The sequence below is a fragment of the Aythya marila genome, assembly GCF_965140915.1.
Source record: "Aythya marila genome assembly, chromosome: 18".
In the NCBI taxonomy this organism is placed as follows: Eukaryota; Metazoa; Chordata; class Aves; order Anseriformes; family Anatidae; genus Aythya; species Aythya marila.
The window spans coordinates 5,960,569-5,981,983 of NC_139059.1; the positions used below are offsets into that span (position 1 = coordinate 5,960,569).

The 21,415-nt window shown below is 46.0% G+C and overlaps 1 protein-coding gene across 2 annotated transcripts in view; it reads left to right on the plus strand.

The window, feature by feature from the left end:
• RAB11FIP4 (RAB11 family interacting protein 4) overlaps nt 1-21,415 on the plus strand; it is a 123,761-nt gene that overhangs the window by 31,930 nt on the left and 70,416 nt on the right. For both annotated transcript variants that reach the window (XM_082774880.1, XM_082774881.1), the window contains exons 2-3: nt 6,689-6,776; nt 16,952-17,040. In XM_082774880.1, the coding sequence (XP_082631006.1) occupies nt 6,689-6,776; nt 16,952-17,040 (177 nt within the window). The remainder of the gene's footprint in view (nt 1-6,688; nt 6,777-16,951; nt 17,041-21,415) is intronic.

Consider the following 21,415-nt stretch of genomic DNA (forward strand, 5'->3'; position numbering starts at 1 on the left):
TCCCCTGCTAGAGCAGAGAGTCCTTTACAGCCTGCAATTTCCTGCTTGTGGAAGTCTTTATACCTAGTAACAAATCAACCCTTGGTCTCTCTTTTACAAAATTAAATAGAGAGAACCCGAAATTTGGTTGTATAAAGCATTTTCACAGCCCTTTAACGTTATGTCTTTTCTCTGCAATCTGTTTGGGTTTTCAGCATCTCTTATGAGCGTTAGTAACACAACTGTGTTAGCATTGGTCTCTCCAACGCAAGGTAGAATCATTTTCCTTATCTTGCTCCCCTCCCCAAAATTGTCAGAACTTCTGAATACTTCTGTAAACCCCAGCTCATCCAAACACAGCCATCCCCTCTGTAGATGTGAACTCTTACTTCTCTTTCTTTTGTATTTTCTGTTTTGTGGCCTTGCCTAGCAGTGCTTAAACCATACTCAGTTTGTATGGGCTTCGCTTATGTAGCTATCCAGAGGAGCGTGAGGCTGTCAGCATTGTTGTTATTTATCATCCTGTCATCTGCAAACTTCATCATCATGATTTTCTATTTACTTGCAGTCTGAATGCCAGCACCGAATAGCTTTGGGGTAGGACCAATCCCACCAACTCACAAAGAGATGCTGGCACTCTGCTACTGGGCTCCTGAATGCCCATTGCCCGGCAGGCTCAGACCAGATACCAGGTAAAATTCCTTCACCATGCGGGTGGCCAAACACTGGAACAGGCTTCCTAGAGAGGCGGGTGATGCCCTTGCCCTGTGCCTGTCAGGGTTCAAGAGGCATTTGGGTAATACGCTAAATAATAGACTTTAATTTTTGGTTACCCTGAAGCGGTCGGATGGACTCGGTGATGTTTGTAGGTCCCTCTGCTGGACTCCCATTTTGTCAGCCTGTGTATCGCGGATACGGCGGGTTGTTTTTAGAAGGAGCCCTTTAGGGGGAACTGATTCCCAGCTAGATTCATCGTGTCAGGGGGTTATATAAGCAAGAAAACAGCAAAGCCTGTAACTCGTCTTGTCTGTAAAGATGCAAGGTGACAAATTGCTGGGGGCTGGATGTCTGTTGCTGGCTGCGGAGTGAAGCGGTGGAGGAGCAGGACCTGCAAAGCGAGGGGAGAGGAGGCAAGGGTGTGATCTCATGCAGCTTCCCCAGGTGCAGAAAAGGCCAGTCTGTTAAAATCAGAGCGAGTGCTGCTGCTCCCTTTATAAATTACATTGGAACCTCTCTAATGCCTCTCTGCAGCATTCACCTACGTGCTCTCCTTTTGCTGGAAGCTTCTGTAAACTTCTGCGAAATTCTCATGCTTCAGGAGATGCTGCCCAAATGCCGCAGCACGGTCTGACCTTTCCTGCGAGTGCTCGTCTTGCTGTTCTCACTGCTCCCAGGTGCTCCTGCGCTCACTCCAGGGCAAGACGTGCTTCCAGGCTCCCGCAGTATGACGGCACGCTGCTGAGCTGAGTTCAGTATTTCAGATGGCATCTTCTGGCTGTGGCCTGGAGCCGGCTGTAAGATGCTGGTGGATGGAGCCAGTGTGGGGTCCCTCCTGTTGCAGCCGTCTCTAACATTTTTGTGCGGTAACAAATCTCCCCTGGGCTGGCCAGTTTTTGAAGAAAACTAAGGGAGGTCAGTAGAGGCCTGAATTTTTTCTTTGCTGGAGATTGCAGCAAGATTCAGTTTCTAGGAGGAAAATCCTTTCTGAAAAAAAATAAATACCTATCTGCAGCACGGCTACAGAGGACTCCTTGCAAGATCCTCTCAATCCCCTTTCTTTGGTGAAGGCTGGGTTTGTCCCTGTGCCTGGTGCTCTTGTGGGAACATAGAAGGTCTGCTTCTTCACTGGAACAGAGCTCAGAAATGAGTTATCCTTTGCTGTAAATGCAGAGCTGTCCCCCACAGTTAGGGGCTGAAGAAACTAGCATAGCAAGAAACTTTGGGCTGAAGAAACTCTCAGGTGTTTCTAGGCTGCTCTTACATGTATCTATCAGAAAGCAGCAGGGGCAAACATCACTTGGCAGCACATTCAGTGTAGCTGAGAAATGCAACGGAGAGGGGCAATGCTTTGGCTGAAGTGACCGGTTATTACAATGGGGAAATACATTTGCCTGGGAAGGATAATCACCCATTCATCTAAGCAAGCTAAACAATAGCAACAAAGGGTTTGATTTTCTCCAATTGTTTCCCAGAGCAAAAATGATTTATTTCTTCTCTCTGAGACTACTGGATGTCTGCTGAGGAGCTCATTAGAGGGACCCTCGCAGCTGCCAGGAGAACCAGCTGGACTATTGAGCCTGCAGCTAATTTTTTCTGTCCTCGTCCTTCCCTTTCCACAATGAAGAAAGTTTGCAAGGTTTGCAATCCTGACCTTGTTTGTGCTGTCCCACATGGTGGGGGACTGCACAGTGCAGCAATGTAGAGAGGAGTGTCAATCCCCAGCCCCAAACCCTGGCTTTGGCCCATCTCGATGGTGTTCAGCTCTGGAGCAAGTTCCCTGTGCTGCCTGCAGGCACCACAACAATCACCCGGTCGTTTCAGCCCTGAGTTCTGGCAGCAGTTGGTTTTGCAGTCCTGTGTCCTTTGTAGTGGGATCAGCAGAGGAGACAGAGCCCAGCACAGCCTGGAGATGCAGGGGCTCAGGAGTCTAACCGTGTCCAAGACTGGCACCGCCTGCTTCACCCACGTCTGTGAAATCAGGCAGCACTGCCCGTGCTGCTAACGGGGCTGAAGGGCTGCTGCTCTCTGTTTGCTGGCAGAGGATTTTATCTGGAAGCCCATGGGGTTGTGGACTGCAAAAAAAGGTTTTGTTGTCATGCAGCTTGGCTGTTGGGCTGACAACCCTGTAACGCCTCCCAAGGCAATAAGTAAGTGCCACAGCTTCTGATTGATCGCTGGGAGCCAGCCCCTGGTGAGAAGGAGGTGGAGAGGACATTATTTCTCTACAGAGAGAAGCAGAAGGATGGCTGACACGGTATAGACAGCACAGAAGATTTAGGAGTGACTGCAATGGCATAGTTTATTTGGCCACAGCTTGAAATTGTGCTTACTTTCAAGTAATGCCTTCAATCTGGAATTAACAAGATAGTGCTGCTTAAACCAAGTCTTGGCTCTCCTTTGTGTTACAGCCCTGTCCGAGGGCCCCTTTTAGATGTCCCAGAAAAGGCAGGCCCTGTAGAAAAGAGCTTCTTAGCCTTATCCCCAAAAACAGCTGGTAAAAATGCATGCTCGTGTGCTCTGGAGGCTTGAAACTGTGCGCGTCAATAGGGGTTTATATACAGTACATGCGTGTGTATCAAGGCACTGACTGCATGCAAGTTCATATCTGGATATAGTCCTGGCTGATAAAAAGCTCTGCGGCCTCGACCTGTGCTGGAGCTGCGTTGGTCAGTGCTGGCTGAAGATGTGGGGGGGATCAGCACAAATTCCACCAGGCCGCTCTGTAAGTTCTTCCTCTCTCCTGCTCTGATGCCAGCTCTTTGCATTAGGAAATCAAATTGAAAACCTGCACAATTGGATTGCGGGGAGACTGGAGACTGAAGCATTTTGCTGAGGTGATAATTTCATTTGCTGTTAAACGTTGCTCAAGCTTAAACATGAAGGCATTCGCTGTTGCTTTGTAACAAATACATCCAGACGTATAACATCTCATTTAATTTGATTAGAAAATATAATTGTATGTGGCTGAGAAACTGGTGGACTAAAATCACTGGCTTAACTGTCAGAAATAAACTTACCAGGCCAGGCGTGCTGGAAACACCGAGTGGCACCACTGGGCTACAGCACAATATGAAGTTGTGTAGGGGCTTCCCAGCTGGCCGCAGGAATCTGTACATTAAAACCTAAACCACAATTTCTTGCCTCTTTGCAAGAGACCTACAGGAAATGGGATTCTCCAGAGCAACCCCGCAAGCATTTGCAAGTGTATTTACTTACGTTGCAATGATGGGAGCTTGCCAGTTGTCAGAGGGAGTTACAGGCTGATCCCGTAACCCAGCAGACAGGTGTCTGATCAGATTTTGTTGCTGTATCTGCACGGGGACAGATGCTGAGCTAGTGGCCTCACCGAGGTCTGCATCAGCGCTGTCAGGGCCAGGCTGAGTTACACCAGCTGACACATCTGCCGCATATTTAAGCTGCTACAGTGATCAAGAAGATTTTCAGCTCTAAAATCTTGCTGCTGCCAGCCTCAATGGCCGGTGTGATTATGCTGCTTTGAATGCATCCAAAAATAGCCCAGAGAAAGGAATTTCTGTTGCTGCTTCATATTTCTATAACATTTTTGCTGTTTGTGCAGGTGAGCAGCGATAAGAGTGACCCAGCTTTCCTGTACCAGGCGTGGATCCATTTAAGTGGTTTCAGGAAGGATTTCCAGCTCATTGTGCATGCGTTAAACCCACTCTACAGTGGTGAAGTGGCTGTGTTTTGGAAACAGACCCCTATCTTCGGCTGCTGTAAATCAGTGGGACTGTGCTAATTGCTCGTGGTACCAGATGTAGGAATTTGATCACAATAGGTGACAGCTGTAACATTTCCGTTCCTGGGATCATGTTTAAGAACATTGTTTGTTGTTTTTCCCTAAGACAAGGAGAGGTGAAAGGATGCAATGAGAGGATCAAATCGTTCATTTCTCATTGAACCTAGCATTTTACATGTAAGAAGTGGGTCGTTTTCCCATCCGTGGTTGGACCATTTGGCTTGCAGTTTCAACACAACGGTATTCCTGCTCTTACTGCAGTGAAAGATAAAATCTTAATGAATAGCAAGCAGGTCTACAATATGGAGCATGAAAGGTATTAGGGATCTCTCTCCTACTCCAGATGCATTTCTCGCTCTGTGTCTGAGACAGTTGAGAGATTCTCTTCTTCCTTTTGAGGCTGAAGACTGTCAGCCGTGGGTTAGACAGTTTGGTGTGATGTGGGAGAGGTAACTTGCTTCAGGCCTGCAAGCAGATGAGTTTGTAGGCTTGAAACCAAGGCAAGGTCTTGGTAAATTCCCATCCCAGGGAATGCCCACCTGCACTGACAAGAACAGGGACAACTGCATGATGTCCTAAACCTGAGTACAGCAAACTTTTGTTTGTCTGTTCTTGGGTGTCACCAGCAAAGAAACACAGCACTACTCAGGGTAATGCTGTTAGCACAGTTTCAGGGCCCTTGTTTGGCTCAGAAGCCAAACATAGCTCGCACTGTGCCTCTGGCACTGCCCTGGGTCATGATGCTGAGCCCTTGCAGGTACTTGGCCACCTGGAGGGACAGAAATGAGACCCACAAAGAGCAGGAATGGCTGTGTCTTGGGGAATTGCCCCTCACCATCCCAACACCTTTGTTAGTTGTAGATTGGTTTGCTCTAAATGAGGTCTTTGGCTAATCAAGGCATTTATTAGCACTGAGAGAATTTATAAACACGGAGAGAATCTGAAGGAAGAGGTGTCACGCACACATCAGTGCGTTATCTGCAGGGTTTTGAGAAACAGCTAGGCTCTCACTAGCATGTTAAAAAAAAAAATAGAAAAATGAGAAACTGGGTCATCTGGATTCATTTGCTGCATAGCTTTCCAGCTGGGCTTTTGTTGCTGCTCAGACTGACATATCTGAGCTCCTCTTGCCGTCGCCAGGATTGTGCAGCATCCTACATGCCCGCTGCCCTCGCCTCCTACGCTCATCTCCTTCATGCTCTGGGGTGTCTGGAGGGCCCGGATCAAGGTCAGGGCTGTGCTGCAGCTGGCCGTGAGTGTGCTGGCAAGCAGCGAGGGGCTGCCTCGGCACACTGCCTGCTAGGTATGGCAGGAGGAGGCTCGGGGAGGACCTGTACAATGTCACTCAGCGTGTTTATGGCAGAGGGGAGCAGCCAGCTGGGTGTCCCAGCGTGGTGCCTGCTCTCCTTTGTCTCCAGCATGCTCTGCCCCTCTCCTTTTTCTCCCTCTTCAGCTACTTGTTTCTGTGGAAACCCTCTCCATTCCTTTATTCCAGACAACTCAGCACGCAGCAGCCTCTCCTGTCTGGACTGCTTTTCTCCCTCTTGAGCAATCTGCCAGACCTTCTTTTGGGCAAATGCCAACTTGGTGGCTGTGTTTAAATTCTGTATAATCTCATTTTACAATGACTAGTGTTCAGAAATGCTAAACTGTGAAGCCGAGACTATAACTATAATTAAATAAATACATTGCTTGCTTGTATATGTATATACTTTATACCGTTGTATTTTCCAATTCAAACTTGTGTTCTCTGCCATGACAAGGGAATTTTTTTTTGATCCCAAGTGGCCAAAGAACATTCACTACTTTACTCTGGATTCTTCAGGGAACGAGGCTCCTATGGGTTGTGCACATGTATTCTTCTTCCCCAGTAACTGGTGGCAAGAGGGGTGGACATCATGAAGGTTTTAACTTTCTTTGAGCTTTGTAAAGGAAAAGGGCCCCAAGGGAAACAGATTTTGTTACCATCCTTCTCTAAGATGAAAGGCTAGGTCACAGACTGACCCCCTATTAAGCTCCTGAGCTTAATGCAGTGCACCATGCTTGACATCAGATAAATCCACCTGTAACTTCTCCTTGCAGAACGGTTTGAATGATTCAAGTAAATGTTGCGGGTATTCTTCCACTCACGGTCTTCTGTGGAAGCTACAGACTAGCTGAGCAAAAGATGATTTACCATTCTCAACATGTGTTTTACAATTTTCTCTCTCTTTTTTTTTTTTTTTTTTTTAGGTGGAAAAACTGGCAAAGTACTTGGACCCAAATGACTTGGGAAGAATCAATTTTAAGGACTTCTGTCATGGAGTTTTTGCCATCAAAGGTATGTGCATGTTTCATAAAAATTACCTACTTCAGTGCCACCAATGTTTCTCTGGTTGCAGGAAATGTAATGATCAAAGACAAAAAATTTGCTGGGTAGCAGCAGTGTGCTTTTCTGGTTGATACAGGCATAAACAGTTACAATCCCCACCAGTCCTTCTTGGCTTTCATTTTTCTGTCTCTTACAAATTAAAAAAAATACAAATCTAGAGCTAGACTTTTATTTTTTATTTTTGTGTTTCTGAGTATTGTTGGTGGCGACCTCTTCAGTAAGGGCTGCATGTTTCTGGACATGTGTTGCTCTTGTTGTAGCTGGTTTGTTCTTGGTTGGTGCAGCAATGTAATTATACCTGATCTAAGATTAGCTGGGGTTTATGCGACAGAAAGTAACATGGTTGGACTGGCTGCTTCCTCTTTTGACTGTGATTATTTGTAGTGACAGTAGGGCAGCTCTGGGAACAGAGCCAATACATCTCTGCTTCTTGTGCAGTCTGTGTGTCAATGGTGAGCAATGCTGAGTTCCTACATCCAGAGGTGCTTGAGTATTGCTCTACTGCTAATTTTTCAGAACAGATGTGATGTGGTTTAAAGCAAAATGTAGCAGAAGAAAGAGTAGCCTTGTGGTTACCAGGCAATGTCAAAGTCCGATGCTTCCAGGTTCTTATTCTGATTCTGCTGTTGATTTACTGAAGGAAGTTGGAGATCCTGGGGCATTAATTTCTCTACTAGAAAATTTAAGACTATTATACTCTTCTCAAGATACCTGCAAGGTATAGTTAATTCATGTTTTTAAAGTACTTGGGAACTTGTACTGGAATGAAAGGCGTTAATTACAGGCTCGACAAGTTAAGGAGTCCAGAAGGAGACCAGCTGGATCAAACCATCTCCTTTGCGGAGTCCTTGGCAGAAGGCAGAGACACTATTATGCTTTACAGCGTCACCAAAGAGCGATGAAGCAAACAGTGAAGAGAGACTTTAGCTGTTCTGCTGCTGATTAGCTTTGTAGCTTCCCACAGCAAAATAGTTCAGCCTGTCCTTGTTGGGACACCTGGTATGTCCTTAGTGAAGTGCCAGAGTGCCGTCACAGCCCAGAGGCAACACTTCAGGGACAGGGTGAATGTCACAGTGATTGCAGCGTGATTCCAGGAGAAGCCTCTGGAGAGTCTGCTACAACGAGACTGTTATGAAGCCATAAGGATGCAAGAATGTGACACCATAGCAATTTTAATTAAAGTTTATGGTAACTGAGAACAGCGTATAATCATGTGAAATTACTGTGAGAGCTGTTCTTAGTCCAGGTTTGGGGAGACAGAGACACCTTCCAAAGGTGATGCTGACGTGTTTGAAGAGAAGGCAGTGCAAAGCCCTAAAGGAAAGTTAATGTAGATGTCTAGATGCTAGAGCCTACGCTAGACACTTCCCTTGTCTAAGAAATGCTGTAGTAAGCTGGGGTCTAGGTTAAGGCAGACACAAGCTCTGTGCAGCCAGTAATCCTCTGTAATTCACAGCCTAAAGACGTGCTCAGGTGGGCAAAATGGCATCAGTAAGGGATAGGTGTGAGCCAGGAGAACATCTTCTCTGTAATAGATGTGCCCTTGCCCGCAGCAAATAGAAGTCAGTGGGCAGTGCCCTCAGGGAAGCAGTGGGCGTCTGCGATTCCTTTACTGTGAGGGACAGCTTGTGCATAATGATGGTTATCAGAGAGGGATGATGCCTTGGGAGTTTTCATCCTGCCTCGCCGTGTGGGAGCTGGTTCATATATTCATAGCCTAAGGTTTAGTCCTGCAAAGACATAGCTAAGTCAAACGCTCCGGAATACCTTGTACTCCGGGTTTATGAAAACCTTAAAGCCCTTATGTGGAACGTCTTATGGTATGCTTGATGGGTGTTAGTGTGTGTATGTGAACAGACAGAGAGATCTTCCAATTCTGCAGCATCACATAGCACTCTTGTAGCACATCATTAGCAGTGCCAACACTTAAACAGCATCAGTGCCAAGTGCGTATAACCACGGGAGCAGTTGTATCTATTTCTGATCAGACATTGTTGTGTGTGATTTCACAGCATCGCTTAAGGAGAACTGGCTCTATTGCTTACCTCACAGTGTGAAAGTTTCATTGGTCTTTGGCAACCAGCCCCACTTTTCTTAAAAATAACTTGGTCGTGTGAAAGTTGAAAAAAATGTACATCTGCGGTTCAGGATGGAAAGCCTCCATCTCTCACTTTTCAGTGCAACCACATCCCATGGGGAGCAGCAGGCTTGTTATCGAACAATAGCAATTTGTATTGGCAGCAACAGATTATGAATATAATGCTTTGACATCTCAGCCTATTTTAATTGCTTGGGGTAATCAGATTAATAGAGCAAATGCGATGCTACTATGAATCCACTGTTTTTTTCAGTGAGGGAGTATGAAGCTGTGCTATTCTTGGGACTTGAAGCCAAATGTCCAAATTCAAACTTTACTGTCCTAATGCCTTGCCATATTTCTCATTTATGAGGCTTCACATTAAGTTGTCTGACAGATAGCTGCCTTTATGGCGTGCTGAAGAACTTTCTTCCTGCACAGAGGTGAAATAGTGTCAAGTTTTTGTTTGTTAGTTCACTGTATCTTGAATTTATGTTTAAAACATCAGGCTTGAAGCATCTGGAACAGATTCAAATCACAGTGGTAAAGAAGTCACCTCTGATGATGATGGTTTAATCCTTTCGGATCCAGGTCTGGATCTTAGCCAACAACAAAAAATGTTGGAGCCTGAAAAAATCCCAAACACAACGTTCAATGTCTGCTCTGTAACTGGGTGGCAGCTGCTCTCACTGCAAGGAGAAACTTCAAACGCTGCATCTAAAACCTGCAGCTTGGCCTCTCTTCTCCATAAGCCAGGGCATTGTGAACTCTTGTGTGGTTAAATGAAAAGTGCCATGGCCCTTGACAAGTGGACATCAACCTTGCCTCCTCCTCCATGCTTCTGAGCTGGACGAACCTCGTGATGTATGAGTCATGTACCTCCACCAAGGTTGCTGGGACTCCCATCTGGAAGAGACATCTTCAGCTGCTGAACAGCAGGTCCCATGGGGAATGATGTGCTGAGGAGTCTAGCTGGCAGCAGGGACCTTTGGAAGTGATGGAGAGGACTTTTACAGAAGTATCAACGTTAGAGGGCAGAAGCGTGTTGGAGGAACTCATTCCCACTGTGTCTCCTGGGTGGAATACTACCCAGGCAGAGGTGCTTTCTGTTTATGGAAGGCTTTGCTTCTTTTTGCTTGTCCTTCATGGATTAAAGCACTTTGCCTCAGTGTCCGAGCTGAGCCCCCTGCTGTCTGGGCTGCTTTCCCCATGCAAAAAGTGCCAGAGCTTGCCATCAAATTTAAAGCTTTGCAGTAATTTCACTGGAATTCCGGAATAGGAAGATTTTGCTCCTGCCACAGCTGCCTTTATTATCTGCTCACTGCATGCCTTTAGTTCTAATAACTGCATCAGTCTGGAGAGCAATAGCCATGAAATAACACCTGTACCCTCTTACCTAGCAGCTGTGTCAAAGCCAGGACGGTCTGTGAAGTGGCACTGCGCAGGGGACTTTGAGAGCAGCCAGAATGTCTCGCAGAGGCAGAATTCCCATCGATTTCAGCAGGGTCAGCATGGGATCCGTTACTGTTTGCTCAGTGGAGTCCGTTTCTATTTTTACTGTACTGGACTTATAGTAACGATCCAGTAAATATTTTCTGCCACTTGTAATACCTGAAGGTGTGAGTGGAACTATTGTTTCTAATGTGCTCTGCAGGCTGGTGTTTGCAGGACCAGGCTCTTGGTCTGTTTAGCAGGCTCCAATTAAGTCTGATCTGTTCCTTCTATTTTAAGGTTTCTGTTTTCTTCACAGTAGTCTCTCCACTTTGATACTTCACTTACAAAACACCAAACAAACAAACAAAAACCCACCAGACCCTGACAAATAAAGAGCGAGCTCCCCCTGCTGACCTTGGTGTTGCAGCTCACATAGATGAGAGGGTAAAATGTGAATACAAATTCATGCAGAATTAAAAGATAAAGGCAAACATATTCCAACTTCATTGTTTATTTAAACCATGAAAACATCGCTAACCACTGTGCAGTAATTGGAGGGCAATGGCTTTCATAAGGGGAGAGGCTGAGCCATGCCAGCACAGAGCATTTCTGCAATAATGAATTTTCATGCTTTAGCAGAATCACTGTGGGTTTTTTATTTTATTTTTTCCCAAATGAAACTGTACAGCTTATTGTTCCTCTGGAGGAAAAGTGCTTTCCCCATCTTCTAGATGTTATAAGGGCTTTAAAGTTATGACCTGTTGTAATATTAAAAAATGCTGAGGTGTAGGAGCTCTTCATGTTCATTAACTCAGGGAGAAGCACAGTTGTGAATTTCTACCCTTCCCCACCTTCATCAACAGCAACCTTTGAGTCTTCAAAATAGTAACACAAAATGTTAAGTGCCTTCAAAAATCCATCTGTGTACTTTCTTGGATCTTTAATTACTGCAGTTGGCTGGAAAACTTCTAGAAGCAGTCCCAGTGTGAGTAGATAAGTTGTCTTTTTTTTTCTTTTGTAAAAAGTAGTTATTTTCTCCATAAGGTCCTAGCAATTTTGATGAAATTTCCAGGAATACAGAATTGCCCAAAGTTTCAAAGAAATGCTAAAAAAAAAAAAAAAAAAAAAAAGTGAAGGTGGCTGCTTTGTTAGCTCCCACTGTGGCAGGTTATCAGTACTGTGAAAATAATGTACTGTGAAATTTAATGTTTTTTCAAAAGAAAGTTTTCCAGAGCAGAATATTTCTGGCCTTCTGTTTCACTTGTGACTTTTTTTTTTTTTTAAATTTGCTTTTATATTTTCATTTAGCTGTTCCAAACAAACGTTTTCTACAGAACCAGTGCTGAGTTTTGATTATGTCTCTTAACTTAATTTGCAGTCCCGTAGCTGAGAATAGGATTGCATCAGCTTTGCCCCAAAGATCCAATAGAGAACTTGAGATGGATGTGTTGCACTCGCACAAGAGGAGTTTACCTTTATTTGCTGGACACCAGCGTTTGCAATACACACCAGTTCTAAGGAGCAGAAGAGCTGTGCTACCACAAGAATTTCATTCAGTAAAGCACAGCAGAAAACATCAAAATCTTCATGAGCCCATTTAGGCTTATAGCTGTAGATCTCAAACTTCGCAATGCACCATAACTGGAGAGGATTTGATGAGTCTGTGTGTTCTAATAAGGATGTCTTACAATCGGGAGCGGTACTTGGGCTGGCTCTAGGAAGAAGGACTGTCCTGGTAAATGTGGAGAGTTGAGCTCTCCTTTTGTGAGTCAGGCTAAAACTCTTTAATGAGCTGAACTTCGTTGCTCTTAAAAGTACGTCAGAGTTTGCTAAGACTCAAGTAAATTTTACTAAATATAGCCTGAAATCATAAACAGGTCTAAAACACCATTAAATATCCAAGGGTAGATGAAGTAAAAAAGCTATTGGTCTCAGGAAAAATGCCAGGAACCAACTCCATTCAATTAGGTAGCCAGATTTGTTTTCCCATAGTATTAAAGTTGTTTAATTGCCTGTGAAAATTGCCTGACACAGCATGGGTTAATTCTCCTTCTTGGAACATTTGCAGGAAAACCACTTTGCTGCAGTTGTGTTTATTTGCAGCCAGAGTGTCTGTTTGCAAATTAACTGTCTGCTAGAGTGTGAAAAACATTTTTTTAAATGAAACTGAAGGTAAATATCTAAAAATATGTGGTAAGGGAAGTCATGTCTGGCATCCTGAGCAAACAGAAATTGTTAAAGGTTCACGTCTTCCCCTTCAGTGGCTTGGAAAACACTTGCATCATCTTTGCTTAGGGTTAAAGATGAGCCTGTCCTGCCTCTGGGACAGCCAGCACTGCCTTTTGAGAGGTTACTAGCATTAGTTTGGTATTTTCCAGAAGTATACTTGTGTTTTCACAAAAGGAGAGGATAAATGATCTAGTGGTTATGATGCTTAGATTTCTTGTTCTGCAGCGTCTTCCTCTTACCAGAGTCCGGGCAGTTGTCCTTTTACTTCAGTTTGCCCCTGCAAATAATTGCCAGATTGCAGGTTGTTCCCCACTGCAGTTCTGGCCAAAGGCACCGTGTACACTTCTGCTTTTGGCATACTTTGGATAAATGTGTTTTTAACTTCAGTAATTTTGACAGAACCACATTAGAGAGTGATCTGGTGCTTTGGTGAATGAGAAGTGACACACGCCGCTGTCTTGAGCAGTCTTTTGATGGGCACAAGAGCAGCCGGCTCTGTGCTGGCTCACCGCGTGTCTCTAGCCAAAGAAACTTCAGCAGCCTCACCACTCTCCTGCAGTTTGGTAACTGAGTTCCTCCTCCAGATATGAGGTTGCTCCTAATCTCTGTCACCCTGCACAGTGATTTATACAATGCACAGCCCTGCAGGAGTGTTCTCCACAGAGGGCATCCTTTTGCACAGCTGTAGAAAATATAGAAGGACTTGAAACCACCCTTGGGTTAGCTCTTCGCCTCCATTCGCTGCCTCACTGACTGCAGTGGAGCTGGGTCTCCTTGCCAAATGCTGCCCAGAAACGTGCATGAGGAGATTTTCCCAGCCATAGCAAGGGAGAGAGCACCACTGAGCACGTTAAAATCTTGTGATACGAGTAGGCATTCAAATGAAATATCTCTAAACAGCCATAGAAGTGGCTTTCAGTTCTGTTGTTTCCTGGAAAATGAAATTATAGCAACAATGGGACAGCTCAGTGCAGGAGGTCCTTAAAGTAGCCAGGAAGTATCCGTTCGTGTATTTGCAGTGGGTTATTTATGGACAGACTCTAGCCTTGGGTGCATACTGCTGCATGGCTTGAAATACTGATCATGGCAGTTCTGCAAGCCCGGGCAAAAATGTTTGTCCTCAAGACAGATACTGGCAGAAAGCACCCTGTGTGCCTGACCAGACAGCTCCCTATACAAGCTGCTGTCCAATGCCTTCGTGTTTCCACACTGAGATGTGCCAGAGTAAACCTTGATTTTTTTCCTGTTTCTTTTCTGGACTGTGACACTTTCATTTTGCTCACTGGCATTTCCCAGGCTGCAAGCCAAAATATGTTCAGGTAATAAGAAGACATGTGAACGGTATTTGAGACACTGCAGGTTAATTCAGTTCCCTTCTTACGGTGTGCCCCTTGTGTAAACCTCTTGGGGTACTTGTAAAATTCAAATCATCCTCCAGATATGGGAAACAAAAGGTGAGATGTATTAGCAGTGTTGCAAAAAAAACACTGGACAAGAAAGGCGATGCCTTTACCGACTGCGTGCCAAAACCCAGCGTCCTGGTGGTAGGGGCTGGGCCCTGGGGAAAGAGCAGCACCACAGCCCTCCATGGTTAGGGATGACAGTTTGTGTCTTGATAGGGAAAATGAGCAACAAAACATTTATTTGTTATTAAACCTAGTTCTTAGGTGGAGTGAAAACGGTGGCACAATCCTAAGCTTCTTGCAGCCAGTGGGCATCTTTCCATGGTTTGCTGGATGGTGGATGAGGTCCAGCAAGGTGGCAGCGGTGTGTTTGAGTAACCCTGAAGGAGAATGGCCTCTCAGCAGTTTCTTTTCTTCTTCTCCTTTTGCCGGGTGTAATAACATGCAAATCTTCCCAGCGGGATGAGGGGATCCAAGCTGCCACACCAGCACATTAATTGCACTCAGCAAATGTCTCCCATGGGGGACGCTGGTTGCTGCACGCTCAAATGTCTTCCCAACAAGAAGTCACCTCTGCAGGAGGAGGTGGTCTCAGGTGAACCTGAATCTGTCCTGGCTCTGTCAGTTGCAATGGAAATTTGGTCTGTGATTTCAATAAAAGGAAGATTTGGCTCCGATTGCCAAATGGAGCTCTTCAGCTCGGTAAACAAATTGGATTAAGTGCCTGGTGATGTTCTGGAAATGGCTCAAATGCTTGATTGGCTTCTGCAGTTCTGGCCCAGGACACAAAAGCCTGTGCCAGGTGGCTCTTGTGAAGAAGTGGCTAGGGCTGCCCCAAGTAGGTTAGGTACGGAGGGGACGGTGCTTTTTTTCCTGTGTTTTTTTCTGAGTAAATTATAGGTTTGAATTTAAATGGTCAAGGGCTATCATGAAGAGATGGACCTTAATGGTCAAGGAAAATGAATAACTGTGATCAGAAAAAATCTCAGATAAGAACTGGGCAGCAAAGAGGGGACACAGAAGACCTTGCAGCTAAACTCCAGATTTGAGAGGTTTATGATGCCCCTTGGTTTTGGTAGTTAAATCCCTCTTTTACCTTTCAAAGGTTTTCAAAGCCTTTGTGACTTTTGCCCAGCAAAGAAAAAGGTTGGGGAAGGTGGTACGCTTATCTAACAGGCTTAAGCAAAGGCTGACAGCTTAGAAGTCTAGCTAGAAGCACTGTTAGTACAGCTGAAATAGGAAAAATAAGGCCTAACCTTATAGCTGAAGATATAGCTGGGAATTTTTAGAACTGTGTAAACACGTCTCCTTCATTACACAAATCTACATCCACTGCTGTGTAGCACTTGGCATTTATTTTCCTTTTTGCTGGAGATAACTCACTTTAACGAGTATGTGCTCCGTATCACGCAGAGAGCATTTAGCAGAGCAAGCAGTCCGTACATGTAAAGACTGTCACAGTGGGTGCTGGCATGAGGTAGTTTGATGAGTAATAAGTTTTTGTTATAAATGTCAAAAGGTACAAATAGTAAATTGAATTCTCTGTAAGAGGACTAGAAAGTGCCCTTAGTCAAGCACAGGCTGACAAACATAATGCTAAAGCCAAGAGAAAGAAATAGACTGTGGGCAAGTGGGAAATGTGACAGCCACAGGCAAGGCAAGTTATGTAGAAAGATGCTGTCTCAAGGCAAAAACGTTTAATATTTTGCCTCTTTTCAGAAGGTAAATGACCTCTTTGGATTGTTGTTCCCGTGTGAGCTCCTCTTTGGGAAGCGACAGTAACACAATTCTTGCTTGCTGACTTCTCCAGAAAAGCAAAAAAAACACACACCATGTCACTGGCTTCATCCACCTGGTGGTGCCTCTGGCATACATCTGTGGGTAGGAGACAGGGAAAACACATCGACCCCAATGTTGGGCATCCTCCATCCGGTCACCTTCCCTGTTAGGTACTCAATTCTTCTGTAAGGGACTCCCCTCCATAACCACAAGGTATCTTCAACCCTGGAGATGTTACTTCATTATTTTAAAAAAGCAAGAGAGAAGGCCAGCTACCAGGATAAATCCTTACATTTCACACTTCCTTGCATTATTCTGCCTTCTCTGACTCACCTGCCTCATGAGTATCAGTGTGTCGTGTCACGGGCAAATGGATGCGTTAGTGATGGGATGGAAAAGAGGAATGCTGCTGGCTAATTGCTGCTTCCAAATGTACGCGTGCTGAGGTTCTGTGCAGTTCAGGCCCAAGGCTGTAGGCTGGTTGTTCTGAAATAACCTGGCCTGATAGCACTGTCTCTGCGGCTCGACATGCCAAGTGCAGTCACTGGTAATTAATGGGAAATGAGGCATTTGGTGATTGGAGTGTTTCTATATTTGTCTCAGGTTTTGAGACAAGACAAGGACTGGGGGAAATACGGACATCGATTTTTCCAGCTGTTAGTGTGGTTGTTAACAAAAGCAAACACAGAAGCTGAAGATCTGACTGCAGCACATGAACATTTGCTTGCCAAACGCTGTATGCTCCGTGACAGAGCTCTTCTTGAAGGCATATGTGACATTTGGGTATTGCCCAGTCCGTCCTTAGGCCAGAGGGAATCCGAAGCAGCTCTGCTGATGCTGATGTCAAGCAGACGCTGGTTAGTGCCAGGCCTGCAAGTCCAGAGGTTGGGGTTGGGTGGGGGTGGTCTCCATCTTGCAGCACAGCTTCCCAAGCCAGGCAGTGTGCAGCTTTTGGTTTCACTGCAGCTCAGAGTAGTGCCAGCATTAGTGTAATGGCAGCTATTAAGGGTCACATGCTGAATGTGTGCCCTGCACAGCTCTGAAGGCACGGCTCTGTTAGAACTATTTAGACGTATTCCAGAGCTGTCTTTCAAAGTTTTGTGCATTCAGGCTAGCTACAACTGTTTCTTCCTCCATTGTCGATGTAATCTCTGGAAGACAAGCTCTCAGCCTGACCATTTGCTTTTGTTTCTGTTTGCCAGGCTGTGAAGAGTTACTGAAAGATGTCCTGTCTCCTGACAACTCTGGGCCTCAGCACTATGAGCCGCAGTACGATGACTACTATTACCAGGTAGGAGAAGCATCGGTTCTTCCTCATCTTACTGTGCTGAGAATGTCTCTGGAGTGATGTGTGGTTGGGTTGTTATAAATGCTGTTGTTTCACTTGACCTGTTGACTCTTCCTTCCCAGATTCAAGCCTTCCGTACTGGTTTAAGCTGTATTTAACACAGGCTGTCTGTCAGCTGATGAGAGAGAATTTAGGACTTGGTTAGCACTGCTCTTACAAGCCTTGGTATTCTCTTGTCTGTGAAGCCATCACATAAAAGCTTGCTGGCACCACATAAGTGGAAAAGAGTGATTGGGATCTAATTAAATCAGTCAAACTTTGTAGGTGAACAAGTCCTCAGAGACCTTCTGCAGATAATAAATAGGGATTGAGCAGCAGTTGGGAAGCAGAAGCAAAAACACCTCGATAATATTTTGGCTGGTGGGTATGATATATCCATATTCAATTTTTCAAACTATTAAAGAAGTCCTTGTCCATAATTTGTCAGTGTCTGCAACAACAGGCAGGACAATGTTACGCTTCATTTAAGCATCTCTTTGTCTCTCCTTCATTTTACTTTGTTTTTAGTCACCTCCACCCATGTGCATTTTAAGATTAAAGGCACAGTTGGCATTGTGCACTCAGATGTCAGTGGTGTTAGGAGACTTGCAAGTCATTGTGCAATTTGGATGTAAAGTATTGTAGCTTCCCAGGTGACAAAGTGTGAAAACAATCCTCATACAGCGAGGATAGGCGAGGGATAAGCATGCAGGGAAACGCTGCTATCTGTGTTCCTCTGAGAGCACCTGTAGGGGAGGAAAGATCTGTGAGTGCGTGGATGAGGTGGTTAGTCAGGGAAGGGCCGGTGAAAAGCCTTGGGCTGAGTATGCCCAAAAGGAAGGCAGAACAGGGAAGGTGCTGTTAGCAATTTATGGCCTTTGCACCGGAGGCTTCTAGCAGAAAGTGGCTTCGGATGCCCTCGTGTGAACTGGTACCAACGAGGGGGCAGTGAGAGCAATTGTGGCTTGGAGAGGCTGGGAGCTGAGCCTGGGAGCTCTGACAACTCCAGCTGCATCTTTCAATGACAAAGAAGAGATTCACGGTGATTAGAGAGTGGACTCGTGGTGGGGAGATGCCTAGGAAGAACAAAGACCTGGTGTGATGGAAATTTTAGTGAGTCAGCGTGGCAGAGATCTGTAATGGAGGCCAAGTGAGGAGCCTGAGCCCAGGGTGTACCCTGCTGGATCTGGGTTCAAGGTGTGGTAACCGCCGGGCTGCAGGCAGTGCTGTAGATGGGTGTTTGTGGCCAAGTCCTGGGATGACAGCTTCCTTCCAGCAGGCCTGCCTGCAGGAGGGTTGAACCTGTAATTAGCTGAAGAGTTGAGCTATGGCTTCTTTGTAATGCTGGGCCACGTTTGGGGTGCGAGCTACTGGACAAGAACTGGCAAAGGGTTTTATTGAGGGATGGAACTGGAGCTGCCCAGAGGCAGGGAGCCCTTCCTTCCACTGCATGTGTAGGGAAAGCACCCATCACTCAGCCCCACCAGGATCCATTTTCTTTGCATTCCTCATGAATTCCTGGGACCAGCACTTCAACTTAGTTGCAGGAGCACGTGGTGAGAGGTGTGAGTGCCACGGAGCCCGTCCCCATTGCTTTGTGGTGATACACAGAATGGTTCTCACTGTGCAGAAGGTACACAAACATTTCCTTCAGCTCAAGGTGGATGATGTCTGTCACAAGATAGGAGGAGCCTTCTAAGGCTGCAAACAAAAGGGCAGAATTTGGACACCAACTTTTTGAATAGGGAAGAGTTGGCTGGGCTTGTTGGCTCTTTCTGTGTGATGGAAGTGGCAGGCTGCTTTCGGGACCCGGGCAGCGGAGGGCTGACAGCGCTAACACTCTGCTCCTTCCCCAAGCCAAATTGTTTTGTAACTGATGACATAGATGCCCGCAATGCTGTTGCTTGGTAACCTGAATAGACATCATAAACCAACCTCTCTGTTTTGCAAGAGATGATAAAGACTATAAAACAGAAAGCAGGCTCTCTGCAAACACTCAGTGTCTCCTGTGCAGATGTCGCTGGCTCCGTCTGACTCTAAAGGCAGGTGGCGTGGCTCTTGGGTCTTTATTCCTCTGGGGCCAGGTTTCAGACCTGCAGTAAACCAAAGATAGGCTGCAGAGAAGGTGCTGGAAAGTGAATTGTGAGGGGGCTGCAAAGCGTGGCAGTCCTGCCACCCAGTAGCCAGAAGAGCCCTGCTGGTCCTGAGAGCAGCCAGCTGGTGGGTTCCCATTCTAACTTTGTGCCCTTGGGAGAGGAAAGGGGCACTGAGCGACCCTGCCTGTTCAGAAAGAGTTCATATGACAGTGCTGGGGTGGAAACTACTGGTTGCTCCAGGGTTGGCTTCTGGTGCCCCCAGTCACCCTGTATGGGCTGTGCAGTGGGTGGCACCGGTGCAGTCCAGCAGCTGTGTTTGCCCACGTTTCCCGGCCCAGTGCAGTATTTGATGGCTTCAGAGCACAACCAGGCCTGTTCCCTGTCTGCCCATACGGCAGACAGGCTGTTATGGTGGGGAGAGGACAGGAAACTGTACGTTTTGGTAAACCCCACGCATAAGCTATTGCTCCTCTGTGAAGCTCTGCTTTCCTCAGAGGCAGTCTTGTCCGATTTAGTTTCCAGGTTGGTCCTTCAGGCGCAGTTCAGAAACTCTTCACTAGATGTCAGTTAAAGACTGGGAAAACTCTGAGAACCGGCTCTGTGCCTGCTTTAAGGATCCTCTCCTATGAGGAAGAAAGTTGCAGTTTTCATTCTGGTGAAATAGGGGAGAACTTCAGAGGCCTGGGTGGATTTGAGGTTATCTCTGCTGCTGCGGTTTGCGCTCCACTCCCAAGGAAGCACGTACTGAACACGTGGAAGTTCACTTTGCACTTCCCAGACCTTACTGAGTGTGAATTCCTGGTGCTGTAGTCAGGCTTATGTACAGCTCCCAGTGGCACAACTAGCAGTTGCCTGTCAATCTGATTTTCATCCCTTTGCATGTCTGTCTAACTCTCAGGTGCTTGTGATTTGAGGGAGAAAAATGGAAAAGGAAACTTGTCCTTGTCTCATGTTATTTCCCCTTTCCCCTGCTTTCACTTTGGCTTCCTCTCCCATGTGCCTATTCCCTGTATCGGAGCTTTTCGAAGCCCCAAATGAAGCAAAAGCCTGGAGGGGTGAAGGTAATGCCAAGAAGGGGGACGAGGTAAAGGCAGGAGCCACAGTGAGGTGCTGAACTGATCAAGCTGTTTGTGTGTTTTGAGACAAATGGGGAAGAAGAAACTGCCAAAACTCAAGCCTTTAATTGCAACCAACTAGATGCAATTAATTTAAATTGATAGGTAAGATCCCCAGCTACCAGGAGGTTGGGGCATTTCATTTAATATTTTCTAAATGGTCTGCTTTTACTTTCTTCTTCACAGAAAGCAAGAACAAAAACTGATAACCTTTTAATGTCTACAGCCAGAAGGGAGGGAAAAAAAAAAACCCTGTGCAATTTAAAATGCAAAGACCATTCCATGGAAGTTTTCTAATGGTCTGTAATGAGAGACTGTCAGTGTGCTGTGTCAGGCAAGCAGATAACTCGTCCTTTGAGCTCAGGTCTGTTAAGGCATGATGCACGGAAAGCAAAGGGCAGCACTGAATTACTACAGGACCATCGGATCAGTCAGAAATGTCTCACTGACTTCTCACAGACTGAATCATGCTGCAAAAATGTTCGTGCACACAGAGAGAGTTGGTCCAAAGAAACTTGGGATGGGGTGGCAGTTAGGAAACTCGTGTCAGACCCGAAACAAAATGTTTGGGTCCCTGCTCGTCCTCCCCCAGCCAACCTTGTGCCAATACCTCAAAGTTCTGGCGCTACGCAGGAGAAGCTTTTGAAAGTGCTGCTCAAAGTGCTCTGTGGTGTTAAGAACGGGGTTATAAATACTGCGGGGGAAGCAGGTCTATTCCGCAACAGTACAAGTTAGCAGCTGTAGGGCCTCTCCACTCCCAGACCTGTGAACAAGGACCCTGGGTATGGACCCTGGGTATGCATCAGGGTCTCTGGATTTGGTGTTTCAGTCTGTAATGTGCTCTCTTTGAGGCAGTTTAAGTGATTGGTATAATTTCTGTCTCTTTAGAGAGAATGGAAATGTTCTAAATAAGACAGAAGCTGACTTACCCACCCCGAATTCCCTTCCCAGTGCTGGCTGCTGTGCCTTCAAGTGTAGTTTTGGCTGTGGTTTGAAGGGAACCCCAAGTCTCCCTAGCCCACTGGGCAGGATTTGCTCTGCAGCAAGTTCCTGGTAGCGCTGCAGAGCCCTGGCTAGCCTTGAGGAGATGCCAACCAACAAAGTCCACAGCTGAAGTACCTGTGTGGA